The sequence below is a fragment of the Ammospiza caudacuta genome, chromosome 10 (assembly GCF_027887145.1).
Source record: "Ammospiza caudacuta isolate bAmmCau1 chromosome 10, bAmmCau1.pri, whole genome shotgun sequence".
NCBI classification, from domain to species: Eukaryota; Metazoa; Chordata; class Aves; order Passeriformes; family Passerellidae; genus Ammospiza; species Ammospiza caudacuta.
In genome coordinates, this window is record NC_080602.1 from 18292609 (window position 1) to 18311262 (window position 18654).

The 18654-nt window shown below is 37.1% G+C and overlaps 1 protein-coding gene across 1 annotated transcript in view; it reads left to right on the top strand.

Moving 5' to 3' along the window:
• The window catches only part of TRPM7 (transient receptor potential cation channel subfamily M member 7), a 51120-nt gene that overhangs the window by 14615 nt on the left and 17851 nt on the right, over positions 1-18654 (top strand). The window contains exons 2-19 of the mRNA XM_058811789.1: positions 4269-4348; positions 5774-5812; positions 6266-6464; positions 7604-7817; positions 8350-8474; positions 9077-9248; positions 10061-10235; positions 10998-11121; positions 11659-11731; positions 12007-12107; positions 12956-13090; positions 13836-13889; positions 14462-14602; positions 15081-15215; positions 15821-16101; positions 16563-16791; positions 18028-18183; positions 18321-18464. Of these exons, the coding sequence (XP_058667772.1) occupies positions 4269-4348; positions 5774-5812; positions 6266-6464; positions 7604-7817; positions 8350-8474; positions 9077-9248; positions 10061-10235; positions 10998-11121; positions 11659-11731; positions 12007-12107; positions 12956-13090; positions 13836-13889; positions 14462-14602; positions 15081-15215; positions 15821-16101; positions 16563-16791; positions 18028-18183; positions 18321-18464 (2577 nt within the window). The remainder of the gene's footprint in view (positions 1-4268; positions 4349-5773; positions 5813-6265; positions 6465-7603; positions 7818-8349; positions 8475-9076; positions 9249-10060; positions 10236-10997; positions 11122-11658; positions 11732-12006; positions 12108-12955; positions 13091-13835; positions 13890-14461; positions 14603-15080; positions 15216-15820; positions 16102-16562; positions 16792-18027; positions 18184-18320; positions 18465-18654) is intronic.

The window sequence follows — 18654 nt, forward strand, 5'->3', positions numbered from 1 at the left end:
CATTTTATTTATGGCTCCTCTTCCCACAAGAAGCTTTCTGAATTCTAAACTACTTGGTACGCATTAGCCTAATTGAATATGGTATTTATCAGGGCTGTTTGGCTTTATTCAATGTATCTCGCATAAAAGCAATGAGATAGAGGTTTGTCTGGAATTTCTGCCTTTCAGCTATAGCTGCAGGAGCCCAGTGCCTGGCTGGGGCTGGTTGTCTGGGCAGGGATCACAGGTCAGTCCCATGGTGTAGCACGTGCTGGGATAATGGAGTGGGTTTCTCAGATAAGAGATCCTCTGGTAAGTCACGAAGGGCGCTGTGGTATGTATAGTTACATAAGGAGCAGTAACTTCAAGTTGGAACAATGTCAGTGGACAATTCCTTGAATAGACAAGATAAAGGACATTGTTAGTACAGTATGTCTCTTAGAAATGTTTTGAAATTTATCTGGTTGGCTATGAGTGACCTAGGCAGACAGGACTGCTCTGCAGCAGCGCTAGCACGACTGTTCCTGCTGCACATAGTTTCCATTGTGCCTTCTTGTTTTCAGGCTTGAAACTGAAAACTTTCCTGTATTTTCTTCTGTCCAGATGGAAAATAAACATTTTGCAAAATTTGAGGTAGTGGAGAAACATTATAGAGTCTATATTAGTTTTTAAATAAATAAATAAAATTGGCAGACCTTTTCCTTGAGGAAGTATTGCGTGTATTGAACTGCCATATGGTGTAAGCAGAGATTTGAAAGATGAAATATGAGACTGTGTGGAAAGTGATATGATTTCTAAATTTGAAGCTCAGTCTGTGCTATCAGTAACTAAAATCCCCTTTACCAGCCCTCCAAAAAGGTCACGGTTTAGCAAATTATTTATTAATTCAGGTCACTTTGCTGATTCACTGGGGAGCTTTATTGAAAAACTGTCGGGAGAACTGCTGGGCTGGTATGCACTGTGGCAGTCTGCAGGGCAATATAGTTGGGAAAAGTGAAATTTTAGTTTTGTAACAAGTATTGTTACAATATTGTAACTTTTTATCTTACAACAGTACACAGTATCACAAAAGAGAAGGAAAAAAATAAACTGGGATCCCTTTGTGCATGAAGAACTTCAGGATTGCCAGCTACAAGTATTATTTATACCTGCCATTTTTATGTTACTTGAAAATCATGAAAGTAATTTTGAGATCTTGACAAGCAGGCAGACTTACTTTCTATAGAGAAAATAATTCAGACCAAACTTGTTGAATAAACTTTGAGAATTTCACAATGGCTTGATAAGGCTTTGCCATATTGCCAATGCATCAATTGCTAGAACTTAAGTGTCCTTTTATTTTAATATATTACATGAGAGGCTCTTAGAAACACATGAGCTGAAGGGAGGAGAGTGGTAGGGGTTGTTTTTTTATTTCTGAGACCTGATCTCATACTGTACTTCAGGGATGGTTTCTCTTTTTTTATAAATTTTCTTTTTTCACCTGCTGTATACAAAACCTGATTGTGGTAAAAATTTCATTCTACAAAGAGACTTGCTAAAGTTATCCAGTGTGAATTTCAGTAAAGATAACATCAATCTTGAGCAGGTACATTTAAATAATCTCTGTTATTGGGGCATTGGAGTGCTAATGCTATTGCTATGTCAAACATAGTTAATAATAAAATGGCAATGGTAAAACTTCCACCTTTTACAAAAGGCCATGGGATTACCTTGGCATTTAGATACTTCCAGAAGTTGGAAATAATTGGGCATGTTCTCTTGAGTTTGTAGTTCAGCTAGTACTTGTGTAAGTTGTTTCAGATAGCAATTAGAATTATTTCACTACTGCTGAAACTGTTGGAAGAGAACGTATTTATTTAAAATAGTGTTTTATTTAGCTTGAGATATTGAGAATGCACAGGGAAGAATATGGGAAGCTAAGCTTTTTTCTTCCACAATTTTGAAAAGAAAGAAAGTAAATAGTTGAAAAGTAGATCTTTCTATGTTGATGCTGCTTGTGCCTTTTGCTGAAAGGCTGCTGACCCATGTTACCCAGAGCCATGGTGTAAAGTGCATCTTCTAAAAATACACTGGGAAAACAGAGCACTTGGAGCAGCAGGAGCTGCCTCTTACTGGAAACAGTTTGGGGGTGGGGTTGTGTATCCTGTTCAGATGTGAGAAAGCTTTAATAAGAGTAGGCAATTTTTCTTAAACAGTCTGATAACTTGCATATTGATTTTTGACTTCAGACTGGATCTCCTATTTTAACTTAATCTTTAGCTCATGAGGAGTATTTCTTAGAGGTAACTGCTGCAACTAATTTATACTCACCAGTGTCCTCATAGCATCTTCCTTTTTCTGGTCATCACAGGAAGATTATGTAATAATTGTTCTTATTTACATGAAAGGCAATACTTCCTGCATTTTTAATGTGATTTTTACCCATTTATGGGAATTGTCTTTCACACAGTTCTCTTCTCTTCTTGGTTTGTATTTTTTTTTTTCTTTTTTTCTTTTCCTCTCTCAAAAGAAAACAAGACTCTGGAATTAGCAAATTCTGTCTAAAATCTTCTGCAATAAAGATTAATCAGCATACAGCCATGCTTCTAGAGGGAGTCTAGTTTTACCAAGAAGTTTCAAGTACATTTTAATAACAATACAGAGCTTCTTCTACATAAATAACTGACTTGGGATGACTGATAAAATAGTAGTGATGTGACAATATTTGCACTGTTGAAAAATTGAGAGAAATCCTTGGTAAGCTACCTTCTTTAAGAGAAAAATTGATGAATGGTTAGTTGTTTTATTTTGGGGGCTTTTTCTTTTTTCTTTTCTGTTTTGGGAAGTGTTTATTATTGTTATTATTATGAAAAGTGGTGTTGCACATTGTGAGCCAGAGGTCCTTGTCCCCAGCTTTGATCACCACTCAATAATAAAACAATATTGTGTGGAGCAATTGACGCAATTGCTTGTGGTTTATGTTCTTTGGATTTTAACATCTAGCATGTTATGCCTGTGATCTCTTGCTTCAAGGTGTGGTTTTAGCCAGCTGGCTGAAACATCTAAGTATTAAATTACCCTTCTGTATCTTTTTATATTCTGCTGGACCTGCAGAGTTAAGCTTAAACTACTGCAGTTTTAAAGTAATGCTCTGTTATTATCTTAAACTGATAATGTTTTACTGTTACAATCTTAAACTGATGTTGAAGTTACAGTGAGTGAAAAATTCATCCATCTTTGCTTAAGCTTCTTTTATAATCTAAAAAAAAATCTTAATTTCTTCATCACTTCTGCAGACCTCTGATTAGATACCTGTGAATAATATCCATCAGTCTTTCCCCTTTCTTGTAAAATAAAACTGTGAAATTAATAAAAGTTTTCTAAAGGTAAAATGTAAATGTAGAGCATTGCTGTTAGCAATGAAGTAATTTTTATGTCATCTCAGTAAGGATTTAATGTAATGTTGCATAAGATGTAAATTAGCATTCCAAGATTTTTTCATGTTTTTAATTTCGAAAAGTCCTGTCTGTCTTTCCCAATGTATTGCTGAAACATGACATAGACGTTACACATTATGATGTTGTTTAGCAGCTAACGTAAGATTATTATGTGAGATAATGTTCATGTGGTTGTTTAAAGCAACTGAAAGAAATTATGTCCAGTGATTAGAATAGTAAGCATTTGAAGTAGTGAACATCCTTAATTTCATGTTTCAGAACGTGTTTCAAGTTTAACCTTACAACACAGTTCAGAGATCCCAATTAATTTTATTTACTAGAATGAAAAGTGTTTTGATGAAGAACAAAGGTTATGACCTATTTATTGCTAGTTGAAAAGATTGCCTGTGTTGTTAGAAAGCTTTTCTTACCCACAATTTCAAGATGAAAATTTTAAAGAGAGAAATAGATAAAATTAGTATTATCTCAGTTTAGGCGGATAATTTTTTTAAATTTTACCTGATTTTTTTCTTCTTAGCAAAATAGAGTAACAGTGTGTCTTAAAATTGTTTATGGATTGTTTTTTTGGGTATATATTTATTTATGTATTAAAATTTTGCTATTTATGTTAGCTTTAAAAAATATTACTTCTAATTTTAGATGATTTATGTATAAATTACATAACGATTCTGGTTATCTCAACTTTTGGAGAGTTGTGTGAGATGCTTTTTTAAGGTCATACATGGTTTTGTTAGTTTTTTGAGAGAGCAAACCCCTCATATTCTAGCTCTTGTTTCCTTAAAAAGCTTTATTCATAGCAAAGGTATGTGATTTGTATTTTATAATACTGTTAAATTCTTTGTTTTTCAGTCCCAGAAATCCTGGATAGAAAATACTTTCACGAAGAGGGAGTGTGTGTACATTATACCGAGTTCAAAAGACCCCCACAGGTAAATGAGAAATGATGCAAGGACTCATTGCTGCTCTTTAATATTTAAAAAGTCAGTATTTTCTTGAGTGTTGGACTGGATTTTTGTATGAAATACTGTCTTGGGTTTGTGCTTTCGTGACTGGACATTGTTGCTCTGTGAATTGGGTTTTCTTTTTCTGAAAGGACTTTGGCATTGCAGAAATCTCCAAAAAAATGTTCTCCTGTTCCCTTTGCTGCTTGTTACCACTCCTCCTACTGATGTCTGTGATCTGTTTATAGTGACAGGGGTGTGAAAAAGAAATTTCTGAAGTCAGAGAGTCTCATAGAGATGTCCTCTACTGGAATTTAAAAAACACCATTGTAAGTGTAGGGTGAAGTGTGAAAATCAACCTGACAGTGTAGAAAAAAAGGGTGAAGAATTCATAGAAGAATAAAGAAAACCAAGAATTGGGGTGGGGAGAAAATGACAAAAAAATAATGAAGGCTGAAAAAATACTTGCTTCTAGGGAAAACAGATAAATGGGAACTGTTCAGATTTCATATGATGTGTAATAATATTTCATCCTTAAGTTCTTAAAGGAGAAAAAACTAGGCTGAAAAATGGGGTAATGTATTTCTAGAGGGGAGGCTGAGAATATTTAGCATATCTCACATGCTGTTTTTACCTTATCTTAACTTAGAGGTGTGAAATCAAGCAAGTTAGTGCTAACTCTAGTGCATATCTAGCTGACTTTCACCAAGTGTTACAGGTATAATTTAAGAGTTCCTACAAGGATTGAGTTTGACATGCATAGTCATGACATTTATGTCACAGATAAAATAAAGACAAAATGGAAATAGACTTAAAGTTGGTATTTTTAGGCAGTTTTGTCCCCCTGTAATATTTACTGTTGTAATTATGGAATTTAAAATCACCATTTTTTTCTTAAACTTCACATATGTGACAGCAGCTGAGAACCCTTTTTTTTCTGAGATTGAGAAAACTTCTATTTCACTCTTTTCCTTAAAAAACACTTGTAAATCTCTTTTGTTATACTGGGGCAGGTTGCTATTTTTCATTTAAGTACTTTGTTTATAAACAGAAAAGGAACTAAATGCTGTAGAATTTTCAAATTATTGTAAATAATTCACCACATTCCTTGAAATCATGTGACACGAGAAGCTTTTACAATTTATAGCCACAATTGCAGCACATGGAAAATTTGCAAATGCAAACAAAGTAATTAGGAAGCTGTTAAAAGTTCCAGAGCATTTAACAAGGAACAGAATGGTCTTCAACACTTGCCCTTTCAGTTTAAGCTATTTGTAGCTTACAATGGACTTTACAACTTTCCCACCACAATTTGTCCTTCAGTTTCTGAGAATGGCCTATGGTTGTTGGTGAATTGCTCATTGTGTGAATTATGTGAGAAGTTTAAGTCATATCTTTAAATATTTCTTACAGATGCCTTCCAGGATGTCAGATTTGTCAGCAACTTGTCAGGTAAAAAGGTCTTTGTAATTACAATATTTATGAATATTTTCTCATTAAGTGCTTTCATAGTAGGGTTTTCAAAAGTTTTGATCAATATTATGAGTGACAAGTTGGTGAAAGGTTAGATGTAAAATAAATATAACTAATGTTTAAAGAACTGTCTGCAATAAGTAGGTCACAGATTTATAAATGTTATATAAATTACTTGGCTTCAAAGAAGTAATTTCTCCTGGCCTGCAGCTCGCTGCCTTAGTGAGCTTCAGTATTTTGCATAATAATATGTATTGTAATTGACTATTGCTGTAAATATTTATGACAACAAGGCTCACTCTGGAAAAGAGGTTTATGTAATGTGTAGAATCTGTGCTTTCTGAATCCGTTCTGTTGCTGTTGTCAATAAAGGCAGTTCTTTTCTCCTGCAATGGCAGTATTTACCAAGCTTTGTCCCCGGTGTGTGTGCAGGTGCTGCTGTGGCCGCCTGGTCAGACAACACGCTTGTTTCACTGCCAGCCTGGCCATGAAATACTCCGATGTGAAGCTGGGTGAAAACTACAACCAGGACATAGAAGAGTGGTCCGTGGAAAAACACACAGAACAGACCTCTACTGATGCTTATGGTGTCATCAACTTTCAAGGTGGCTCTCATTCTTACAGGGCTAAGGCATGTATGATGTTTTGTTGTTTCTTTTTTTCTTACTCTCACCATGCTTAATTCAACTTCTGAAATTGAAGGCTGAAAATATTAATACGTCTATTGTGATGAACCAGTGCCCTTTTCTACTCTAGCATTTTTGTTGTGATTTGAATTCTTTCTAATTTCTATTTGTAAAAGATTTTTAGTTGTGGTAGAAATTATTTAAAGCTTATGCAGTTACCGGCTACAGGGAGTGCTTGTACAGTGTGACTTCTGTGATCAAACCAAAGTGCTTGAGTGAGGAGCTGTGTTCTTTCTGCAGCTGGCAGAAGCCCCAAGGACAGTCCAGTGCTCGAGGTCAGATCATCTCTGTGAGAGAAGGGCCCTTGGCACAGTTCTTTCATGTTCTTAATAGCAGTGTATGGGTTCCTTTGTACTTAGTGTAGCTTAAAATTGCTGTGAGCTCTTTTCTAGGAGCACAGAAACACCAGGCTGCCCACTCTCGTTTCTGCTTCCTTCTGCAGAGTGCAAGTGGGGTTGCTCAAACCAGTTTAATGGAGTAGTGTTGTTTTGTAATTTAGAACTTCATTCAGGAAGGGTTCTATTTCTGCCTGCAGTCCCCTCCTCTATTCAGTAGCTCATTCTGAAGATGTGTCAGCATTGTAGCTGATCAACCATCTACTTAATCTTAGGCTGTTAAACATAGTGTTAAAAAGTTGCCAGGTTTGAAGTTTTCTGTTGAAAAATGTAGGTTTCCTTCCCACCAGGAACAGGGAAGGAAAACGAAGCAATTGGTTTGCCACTCTTTGCAGGGGACACAAAAGCCTCTCCCAGCGGATGGCAGAGCTTTTATGGATACTTCTGAATTTCATCTAATTTAGAGATCATCCAGTGCTTTCATAGAGTAATTTCCTAGGTCACTTTGCCAGTAGGATGGAATACCATGATCTTTCTGTAGTTGTTTCCTTTCCAAGACTTGCTTTCAAAACTGGCATATCTGGACTACTGAGGATATAAAGGAAGCTTGTGCATTTATTGCATCTGCTGTGTTTTGAGAAAGTGAATTACAGTTTCCATAGCCAGGAGTAAGATAATATATCCTGAAATGCATCCTGGTTCCTCTTTTTACACATCTGAACCTTTTAACTCTGTTCTTGTGCCTGCAGTATGTGCGATTGTCATATGACACTAAGCCTGAAGCTATTCTGCAACTTATGCTCAAGGAATGGCAGATGGAGTTGCCAAAGCTTGTTATATCTGTCCATGGGGGCATGCAGAAATTTGAACTTCACCCACGCATCAAACAGTTGCTTGGCAAAGGTCTTATCAAAGCTGCAGTGACCACAGGGGCCTGGATTATAACTGGAGGAGTGAACACAGGTAAGGAACTAGCAAAGGTTGTGCACAATTAACTGGATTGCAGTTTTATAAGAGCCTAAAGATTTAATGTATGGATGCATTGCTACATCCTAAAACAAAGAAATTTGAATGAGTTTGTAAAATGAAATGAAAAAAATACATTTTGAACATATGTATTTGAAAGTGGGCTACTCTTTTGTATTGAAAAGAGAAATAAGATATAGAGGGGCTGGGTTTTGGGCTTTGTTTTGTGTGCTTGATTGTTTTCTGGGTTTTGCTTTTGAAACAAGGAAGAGTCTAATGTGATTAAAAGGTACAGTAATGTGCTGGAAACTCTTTAGTTCTTGCTAGGCTAATATTTGTTTTGTTGAATGACTTGGTTTCCTCCTAGTAGATGTAGCACAGTGCCTTTTCTTTGGTAGTGTGTCACTAAGTTTCCAGCTCCTTAAAGGCCTGGTTATCTAAATAAAACAGTTAAACACCTAAATAAATATTTGTATTCCTAGTAAAATGTGCCATTCAACGCACTGGAATATTTTTTATGCACGAACAGGTGTTGCAAAACATGTTGGTGATGCTCTAAGAGAACATGCTTCCAGATCATCTCGAAAGATTTGCACTATTGGGATTGCTCCGTGGGGAGTGATTGAAAACAGAAACGACCTTGTTGGAAGAGATGTAAGGAGGAATTACCTAACTGAAATAATGATTTACCTCATTTACTTCTGACACATCTGCTCAAGCATGTTTTTCCCTTGCTTTGCATCATTGGAATACTTGCTTTGCTATGAAGATACACTGACATCTGTGACTTGTGCAAGATCGTTACTGTAAACAAGTTGCAAAATGCAAATGTGCTACAGGAGGAGCTTGTTCTTAAGTACAATCCTTTTTCCTCCCCCACTGATACTATTGAATCAAATAACAAATATGCCAAAGTATTACAGAGAATTCACATTTAGAGAAGATAATAAATTGAAAAATTTTGATGTGGAGTCTTTAGAAGTCACAAATTTTCCTCAAAGACATCCTTTTCAAAGGATCTTTGTTACCCTTCGGAACAGCATCCTTTAGTGATACAATTATCTGCTTCCCTGCACCAAGTTCAGAGCTGCAGCTGTTGGTGTATCCTGATCCAAGGCATGCTTATATGTGTCAGTGCTTCCTTAGATGTGTCAGTGCTTCTTGTTGAGCCACCATTTCTCATGTCTAGTTAAGTTTCACAGAAACAAGTGTGAATCTTTGCAAGTAAAAGACATTTGTTGTGTGCTTGCACTTAGGTGGTTGCTCCATATCAGACCTTGTTAAATCCATTAAGTAAACTAAACGTCCTAAATAACCTCCATTCCCATTTCATTCTGGTGGATGATGGAACAGTTGGAAAGTATGGAGCAGAAGTTAAACTGCGAAGAGAACTGGAAAAAACTATTAATTTGCAACGGATCCATGCAAGTAAGTAATTCTGGTGCCTGAGGGTTGTTACTATGGCTTAATGAAAAAGGTGTTTGCACCAAACCTCTGAATGAGAAAATAAAATCAATTAAACTTTTGTTTACACTTCAAATCTTAAATTGCAAATTTCAGCAGTTGCTCTGGACCCTAGTTATTGCTGGTAGATTTATGATTTCTCTGGGTCCACAGAGGAATCCTTTATGAATGAAGTTGTCTATTTACTTTGTAAAAACAAATGTAAGTCACTTCAGGTCTTGTCACCAAATGCTGATTGGTCTGATTAATTAATGGTGTTGTCACCAAGTCCTGATTGGTCTGATTAATTAATGGTTTTGACGCTGGCAGTTTCAGAGTTTGCAGTATGGTGTTTTCCCAGTTGTGGAGCAACACATGTACTTTGACCCTTACAGGAATGCTCTTGCAATATTTCCTGTCAGTAGAGGGTTCCCGTGTACCTGTGTTCAAACTGTGTATGTGTTGTCACCTTTGGAAATTATGGGGGGAAGTTGGAAGAGGACCTTCAAAAAGAAAAATTCTTCAGTTTTCTGCGTTAGTTCAGGAATGTTTCTGTGAGGAATCTCTTCTGTTTTGTAGATTGTATCCTGTTGTATTGACCAGCTTGGCAGTGCTTGTGTCCCAGCCCAGAACATAAAGTGCTTGAAACTGTGCGTTACCAACAGCTAACGTGTGGCAGACAGTATTTTAATGCTAATTCAATAGGACAAACCTAATTTATTAAATATGTAAAACTGGCCTTAGTGTTCACTATACACTTACAGCATTGTCTGGATTTTATCTTTGCCATTTTCCAGGAATTGGCCAAGGCGTGCCTGTGGTGGCCCTTGTGTTTGAAGGTGGCCCCAACGTCATCCTGACAGTTCTAGACTTCCTTCAGGAGAGCCCTCCCGTGCCCGTGGTGGTGTGTGAAGGGACTGGCAGGGCTGCAGACATCCTGGCCTATGTTCACAAGCAGACAGAGGAGGGGGGGTAAGTGCCAGCAGTGCCAGACTGGACAGAAGCACCGAACAGGTCAGGTGTGAAGGGACCCCACAGTGGGTCATCCCAGAGCACGTGGCACAGGATTGTGTCCAGACACTTCTTGTTGTACACAGATGAATGACAAGATGTACAGATCCATGGCACCTATATGTGTCATCCACAGATGAGTTTTGAGACCATTTCTTCCTGAATCTGTACAAAAGCTTTTTCTGTTTAGTGCAGAAAACACATGCCTGTTTCGAGTGTAGCTTCAAATAATAAAAAGGATGTGCTTGGGCTCCACAGTACTTGGTGATTTGGTGATTTCTTGTTAGTTGTCAGACTTGCATAAGGCCCTTAAACACACTAGGTCCTTGTTGCAGGGGCTGCCTCTGAACCTGGGGAGGCAGGGATCTAATGTAGCTGTAAACCACACAGCTTTGTCCAGCCTGAGATCACAAATGTGTCTTACTCAGATGAGTGACTGCTTATTATTTTGTGCCAAAATCTTCTGGTTGAGAATACCTCAGAACTCAATATAGGAAGAAAAGGGAGAGAGAGTTGAATTACTTTTAGGAGGCAGTAGTATAGAATTGTAGGTTAAGTAGCTTGTAGTTCTTTCTAAAGGTTACCCAAGGTTTTGCCACAGCAAAGTAATAAGCTTATAGATAGCAGCACTTTGAATGGACATGTTGAAACTAATTAAATGCATTGTTGTTATTACTGTTCATCTAAAACAATTGCTTTCCTGTGTGTTTGTTTCAATCTTAGGAATGTTCCTGAGGGTGCTGAGCCTGAAATCATTTCAACCATCAAAAAGACATTTAACTTTGGTCAAAGTGAAGCAGTTCATTTGTTTCAGACACTGCTGGAGTGCATGAAAAAAAAAGAACTTGTAAGTAGATCTTGCCATAAACTTTTCTATGCAATGTGCATGCATTTGTGGATATATGATATGATTTTCTTCTTTTATTGGATCTTTTAGTTCTGACTACTAATAAATGTATAGTATCACTGCATGCTTAAAGCAAAACCACTTTATAGAGGTAATGTGTAGCCTGAGTTCAGGGACTGGTGTCCATTTGGACATCACATTGTGCTGTTCTGAGATAAAAAAATGCCTTATTCAGCTAACCATGTTAATGGCAGGTTAATCTCATGATCTGTAATGGACTGGAGAGGTAAACAGGATACTGTGTTATAGAGAGCAGTGACTTGTAAACGTGGGAGGAAAAGAAGTACAAATTAATTGAAGATCCCCACTTAAGAAAACAAAACAGAATGTACACTGAAAGTTTAAGTTGAACATAGGCTTCAAGTTGCATTGAAGTTGAGGTGTCTTTTATGTCGGGAATTGAAAAAGATTTAAAAGACTGAAGCTAATAACTTTTGCCTGAAAATAAATTTTGATATTTTTTCCCATTTTGGACAGATTACAGTGTTTCATATTGGGTCAGATGAGCATCAGGACATTGATGTTGCAATACTTACAGCATTGTTAAAAGGTGAGACTTAATTTTTTAAAATTATTTGGAACATCCAGCTATTATTGATTACTGTTTATGTGATGGATTTATAATATATCAATAGGAATCGTCAGTTTTTTAAAAAATATCTGTGTTCTCATTGTATCATGCTGTAACATGACATAAATGATGATACATACAGCATAATTCTGTGGTGGATTGCTTGATTTGGCCTTTTTAGGAAGGAAGAATGTTTATTATTATCTTGTCTTATAATTAATTTTAAATTTTCTTCATTGTGTTCATTTCTTAAGGCACGAATGCATCTGCATTTGACCAGCTTGTTCTTACACTGGCATGGGACAGAGTTGACATAGCCAAAAATCATGTTTTTGTTTATGGGCAACAATGGCTGGTATGTAATGGTCTGGATTAAGCAGAATGGTAATTCCTAACAGAGAGAAGCACAGTTTACTGTAAAAGATTAATCTTGACTTTTGTAGAGAGAGACTTTGGAATACTGATGCATTTATTTTGAGACAGTAATTTGGGTGTACTGCATAGCCTTAAAGCTGTTTTGCTGTATTTGAAAATAGTAAAAAAATTATAGAAATGTGCTAACTGTTCTGAATAACTGGCAGAGAAAACACAAAAGGTGGAAGCCGAATTCATGTTAGTCAGGTGCTCTTCCTTCATTACAGTTGCATGGCCCTAAAAAGTTCTTAAGAAGCATCTGGTAAAATGCACTCTTGGCAGCACAGCAGTGTCTTTTGAGGGAGGGACAAAATGTCTGAGTTTTGTAGTTTGAAAATGAGTTTGAGTTTAAGAACTACCTGGTGGCTCTTGCCTTTTCTCCCTGTGTAAAAATAAAACATGAGCTTACTGAGTGTGCATTCAGCCTGTGTAAGTCTTTTCAATTGCCATGATGGTTCTGACATCTTTGAAACAAATTGCGCTTTAGAAATTTTGTCTTTTTTTCTTTTATCCAATATCAGCCTATGAGAACACTTCAATTATGTTAAACCAAATGTCTCCTTAGTCCCACTGTCTCAGTAGGCAGTACCTAGAGAACAGTTCAAGTCTTCAGGGTATTCTCCCATCTGTAATTGTGTGAAGTTCAGGGGATATTCTGAGCAGAGGGTGACATCTGTACAGACATGTGAGGTTTTTCCAGCCCTCCAAATGAAGGAGGTTGATACAGTATCTAAGTTCACTTTTTTGCTGGCTCTCTCTAGGCTCCACCTTTTTGCTTCTTTGTTGTAGGTTGGCTCCCTGGAGCAGGCTATGCTGGATGCCCTTGTGATGGACAGAGTTGCATTTGTGAAACTTCTGATTGAAAATGGAGTAAGCATGCACAAATTTCTTACAATTCCCAGGCTAGAAGAACTTTATAACACAGTAAGTAAATCACTGCTTTTTAAGCTGTTTTTAGAGCAGTATTTTGGTTGCTCAGCCTGTTGTGTCCTGGCTCGTGTGCAGCAGTCTGGAGGTTGTGGGGTGTTGGTAGGCACAGCCCCAGCAGCACCAGAATTGTCTGTCATCAGGGTGTTCATCTGTGTGTGATGGTGGGGATGGACACTAAAGGGAAAATTGCAGCTCTGTGGGCACACAAAGTGTGCAAAACACGGTGGGGAAGAGAACAAGAGAAAGTGACGTGGGTGAAACTGGTGCCCAGAATCTGAGCTCTATAGGGCTTCATTGGATGGATTCTGTCTGTAGCAGCTAACATCGTAAGAGTTCTAGGAAGAGTTTAATTTGCCAACCGGCATAGTTATAATTATTACTTAGAAAAACTTTGTTGCTGTAGGTGTTGATTTAAGAATTCCAAGGTAATTTTGATAACAGTATCCCAAGACAGAACAAAGAACCTTTCACAAAAATTAGCTGATGTGATTAGTACACAAATATGGCTTAGGCTTGTGTTAACAGTTTTAGTATCTGCTTTGACAAAAAAAAAAGAAAAAATAATTCTTTAGCTAATGAAGCTCTGTAGAGAAGCCTCCTTGAGAAGTTTATTTATTACATTTATTTATATTTTATTATGCTTTTATATTCTAAATGAGTTTTTAAAATTAACCTCTTATGGGGCTGCTCTTGCATGCTAATGTCTCATTCCAAATTTTCCCTCTCTTTTGTTATAAAGAAACAAGGCCCAACCAACCCAACACTATTTCATCTTGTTCGGGATGTCAAGCAGGTATGCTCTCCATGTAAAAATCTGTCAAACTAGCAGTTATTTTTTGTTAATAATTTCTTGTGTTTGACTGTCAATTTCAGCTGCAGCTTATTAATTGAGTTTTATTTTAAGTATTAACCTACCTCTGCAGACATTTTGGTAGTTTTCAATATTCCTGTTCTATGCTTGGTGCCCTGCTGCCTAAAAGATGTTAAACCCAGAGTGTTGTCTTTCATTTTTCTTTTGATTGTTTTCCTTCTTGGGGGGATTGAAAGCTGATGCTTCCAGCATGGAGAAATTTTGGCTGTTAAAACAATAGACAAAAACCCCCAGTGCCTCCCCCACCAATGGAATAAGTATCTGTTCTGTTAGGGGAGTTCATGCAGAAAAGATATAACCTGGACTTTCTTTAAAAATAATAACTGTTGAGTCATGTAGATGCTTTTTGGGTTTTATGTTGGAGGGTTTTTTAATCATGAAAGGCTTATTTGTTTAAAAATTATTATTTAGAGCTGTGATAAAACATGTAGAAACACTCTAAGCAAGTTTACTATTATACATTGAAAAAGTAAAAATACCTTTTGTATTCCTAGGGAAATCTTCCTCCAGGGTATAAAATCAACCTGATTGATGTGGGACTGGTTATTGAGTATTTGATGGGAGGAACCTACAGATGCACGTACACGAGGAAGCGCTTCAGAGCGATATACAACAGCCTCAGCGGGAACAACCGGGTACGTGCACTGGGGAACAGCCATCTGTTCCCAACTGGAAACCCCAAATCTTTGTGTTTTGTACAGTGATTGAATCCATGTTGGTTTGTTCTTCTTGTCAATGGACTGGTAATTTTAAATGCAATAGTAATGACTATTAGGGCAGCTGAGAACTGTCCTGGGATTGAGGGCAAACAACAGGTTTTGTTCTCCTCAACCTTATTCTAGTATATCATAATTCCTTCTCTGTGATTTCCTCTTTTCCTGCTCATAGGGGAAGAAAGGACACTACACATGCAGATTCACCAGGGCTTGGGATGCAGATATTTTAGCTTCTTGTGCAAGCTACACTAACCAACAAGTGTAACTGCCCATTTAGTGCCTTCTTAAAAGCAATGAAAACAAACAACAAACCATGTTAAATATTCAGTGAGAATTCTGGTTGTGCTGTTTGTGTTCACCCATGTTTCAATAACCAGACCCCTTCTCCTTGTTGCAGAGATCTGGGCGAAATCCTTCAAGTACCACTCCTCAGATGTGTAAAAGCCATGAGTCTTTTGGTAATAGGGCAGACAAGAAAGAAAAAATGCGCCACAATCATTTCATCAAAACAGCACAGCCGTACAAACCAAAGGTGAGGGCTGTGAGGGGAGCACAGTGGGGATTATTTCAAGGAGCTGAGGGTGGGGAGCCTGCTGGAAACCCAGGTTCCACTGGGGTATGAGTAGCAGCAATTGCATTGACTTTGGTAAAGCTGGAATTTCAACCTTGCTTTTGTACTGTTTCTAAACTGCAGCTTTTTTACAGGGTTCTGTAAAGGGTGTTTCTCTTTCTGTATAGGAGTCTTGTGGATAAGCTTTGATATGTTAGGAACCAAAAAGTTTCTCTTCAACAGAGTTCTAGGTGGGACTCACACAGCTTGGTAGATAGGGCAAGATTTGGCCATGTGTTACTACTACAAGCAGTTACCATGAATTTTTTTATTTGTATGTAGGTATATTACAGCTTTTCTTTGATCTATAATTCAAATTAATTCAGTCTCACAGTTATTAAAATGAATTGTACTCAACTGAAGTTTGCGAACAAAAGTTGCTGCTGCTTTTCAAGTTTTCAAAAATTTTCTTTTTTCTTTTTATAATTATTTATAATCTGTTATTTGATCACTCAGCATTTTATTTCAATTTACATAATGACCAAGTATAGCGACTTAAAATGTGACTTTGTGATTTTATTTTACAGATTGACACTGGTGCAGAAGAGGGAAAAAAGAAAAGAACCAAAGATGAAATAGTTGACATAGATGACCCTGAAACGAGACGTTTTGCTTATCCTCTGAATGAGCTGTTGCTGTGGGCAGTGCTGATGAAGAGGCAGAAGATGGCTCTGTTCTTCTGGCAGCACGGTGAGGAGTCCATGGCCAAAGCCTTGGTGGCCTGCAAAGTCTATCGGTCCATGGCCTACGAGGCCAAACAAAGTGACCTTGTTGATGATACTTCAGAAGAGCTGAAACAGTATTCCAAGTAAGTTACATTCCTGTTGTTCAAAATATTTTCTTGACCTCTGCGATAAAAGTAGTGGGCTACTTATGAACAAAACACAAATTATCCTGTTAGCACACTTGAAGACAATTCTGTTTTGCAAAACGGTTTAAGTGGAACTCTAATAGAAGCTTTATATTAGATATTGCTCTTTCTTGAAGGCTGTTAAAAGTCTTGATTTATAGTCAAATTAGGAGGAAACTCAGTGTGCCATTTTCTTCTGTGTAGTTTCTGTGCATGTTTTAATAGCTGTTTTAGCTTGCATATGTTTTTAACAGAAGTCACAGATGTATTGTGGTTACAAATTACAGCATATCTGTACAGAAGGGACAAATAATAGTCCCTTCAAGTTATGCAAGTTGGGAATTTGTGCAAGAAAATTCACTCGTGGCCATTTCTATAGATACTATCTTTTCTTTTATTGGTTTTTTTCTTCATTTTAGCGAGTTTGGTCAGCTGGCAGTTGAACTGTTAGAGCAGTCCTTCCGACAAGATGAAACTATGGCCATGAAATTACTGACTTATGAACTTAAGAACTGGAGCAACTCCACGTGTCTGAAGCTGGCCGTGTCCTCGAGGCTCCGTCCGTTCGTCGCACACACTTGCACACAGATGTTGCTGTCGGATATGTGGATGGGGAGGCTGAACATGAGGAAGAATTCGTGGTACAAAGTAAGCACTGTTGCAGTTTATTCATGTAAAAATGGTCAGTGGACTTCATGTTTAAAGGGAAGAAAAGTGTGTGTTTAAATGCTGTTAGTGTAAAGCTTTCACAGCTATAGCTTTTATTAATAAATCCTGTAAACCAGTCTCCTGTAACATAATCAAAACTGGAATATTTGTTGTAAACTTGCTTCTTTTGACACTCTATTATCTTTTTAAATAAGGTACAGAAATATAGAAGGCAAAAACCAGGCAAGTAGCCTTTAATCAGAGGCGTAAAGAGATCATGTGAATACTAATCCACTACTAAAAACATAGTAGTAACAATCCTTAACAGATGGAAAACCTGTTGTAAGACTGTAGTTTCATGCATTTTGGCTTTTTACAGGGAGCACATAAGACTTGATGTAAAAAAGCTTTGTGAATATCCTATTTTGGAGGAACTGAGCAAAAAAGCAGGGCAAAAAACCAGAATGAAACAAGGGTAGGCAAATTGGGGACAGGTTTTCCAGTGGTGCCCTTTGTGTGATATAGATAAATTATGATCTAGACAGAGGTAACTGATATAGATCAGTTGAACCAAAATATTTCCTTGAGAAATTAGGTACCAAAACTTAATTGTTGTGAGAAATAAAATTAAAGAAAACTTCCCTACAAAATACCTACAAGCATCATTTAACTTGTGACCTACTAAAATCCTCTTTGATAACTGATTAACTATTTTCTTGCTTGCTTTGTAACAGGCTAATGACAGTAAATAGCTTTCACTTACTCTCTTCATCTGTACCTTAGCTCATTTTTTTACCATAAATTGAAAAAAAAACTCCAAACAAAACATACACCACTCCCCTCTCCCCCCACAAACCACAATCTGGTACAGGCTTTTAAAATACACTTTAACAATACACTGTTCCAAAGCTTCTGGGAGTGGATTAAATAACAGAGTGTGAACAGAACATCTCTATCTTCAGGCTTGGAGCACATTCTTTCTAGTAGCTTTGAATTTTGGAATTTGTTGGTTTTTCCCACTTCCAATGTCTTCAAGTCAAGAAACACACTGTATATGTGATCCTAAGCTCTTAGGTGTATATACAAGTAATAACTAATTATTTTCTATATTTTTCTCTCAATAGCAAGCAAGTGAAATTTAGATAATACATTTCCAAAGGCTATTCTGTGTATTGGTGTGTTCTGATGCTTTAATGGAGTTGTGAACTGTTTACACTTAGTCTTCATCTTTTCCAGGTGATACTGAGTATTCTACTCCCTCCTGCTATACTGCTGTTGGAATATAAGACCAAGGCTGAAATGTCACACATTCCTCAGTCTCAAGATGCACATCAAATGGCAATGGATGACAGTGAGAACAACTTCCAGACTGCAGCAGATGAAATACCTATGGTAATGTGGGGCAGAGGGAGATAATAAAAACAATATTTCTTGCTTAAATAATTACATTTTTAAGTCAAAGAAGTGAGATTTAGTGCCAGAAAGCATGTATTTTTGTGTGGGAAGTTAACAGGTTTTTTTTATTTTAGGAGGTTTTTAAAGAAGTGAGGATCTTGGACAGTACTTATGAAAAGCATGACATGGAGACTCCAGCAAAACCTAAAAGACTCCCAATTACACAGAAGTTCTATGCATTTTATCATGCTCCAATTGTGAAGTTTTGGTTTAATACGGTGAGTTTTTTTCTGTGCAATGTGTATTTTATTTGGAAATGTAGCACAGATTTTTGGGTTATTTTCCCAACATGTATCTCTGATTCAGCCAATGTTAAGCACTATCCAAAAAGCAGACAGAAAACCCCTTACCTTGCTGAGCTGGAAATGAGAAATAGTTCATTTTATGAAACTGCATAAGCACATGCTG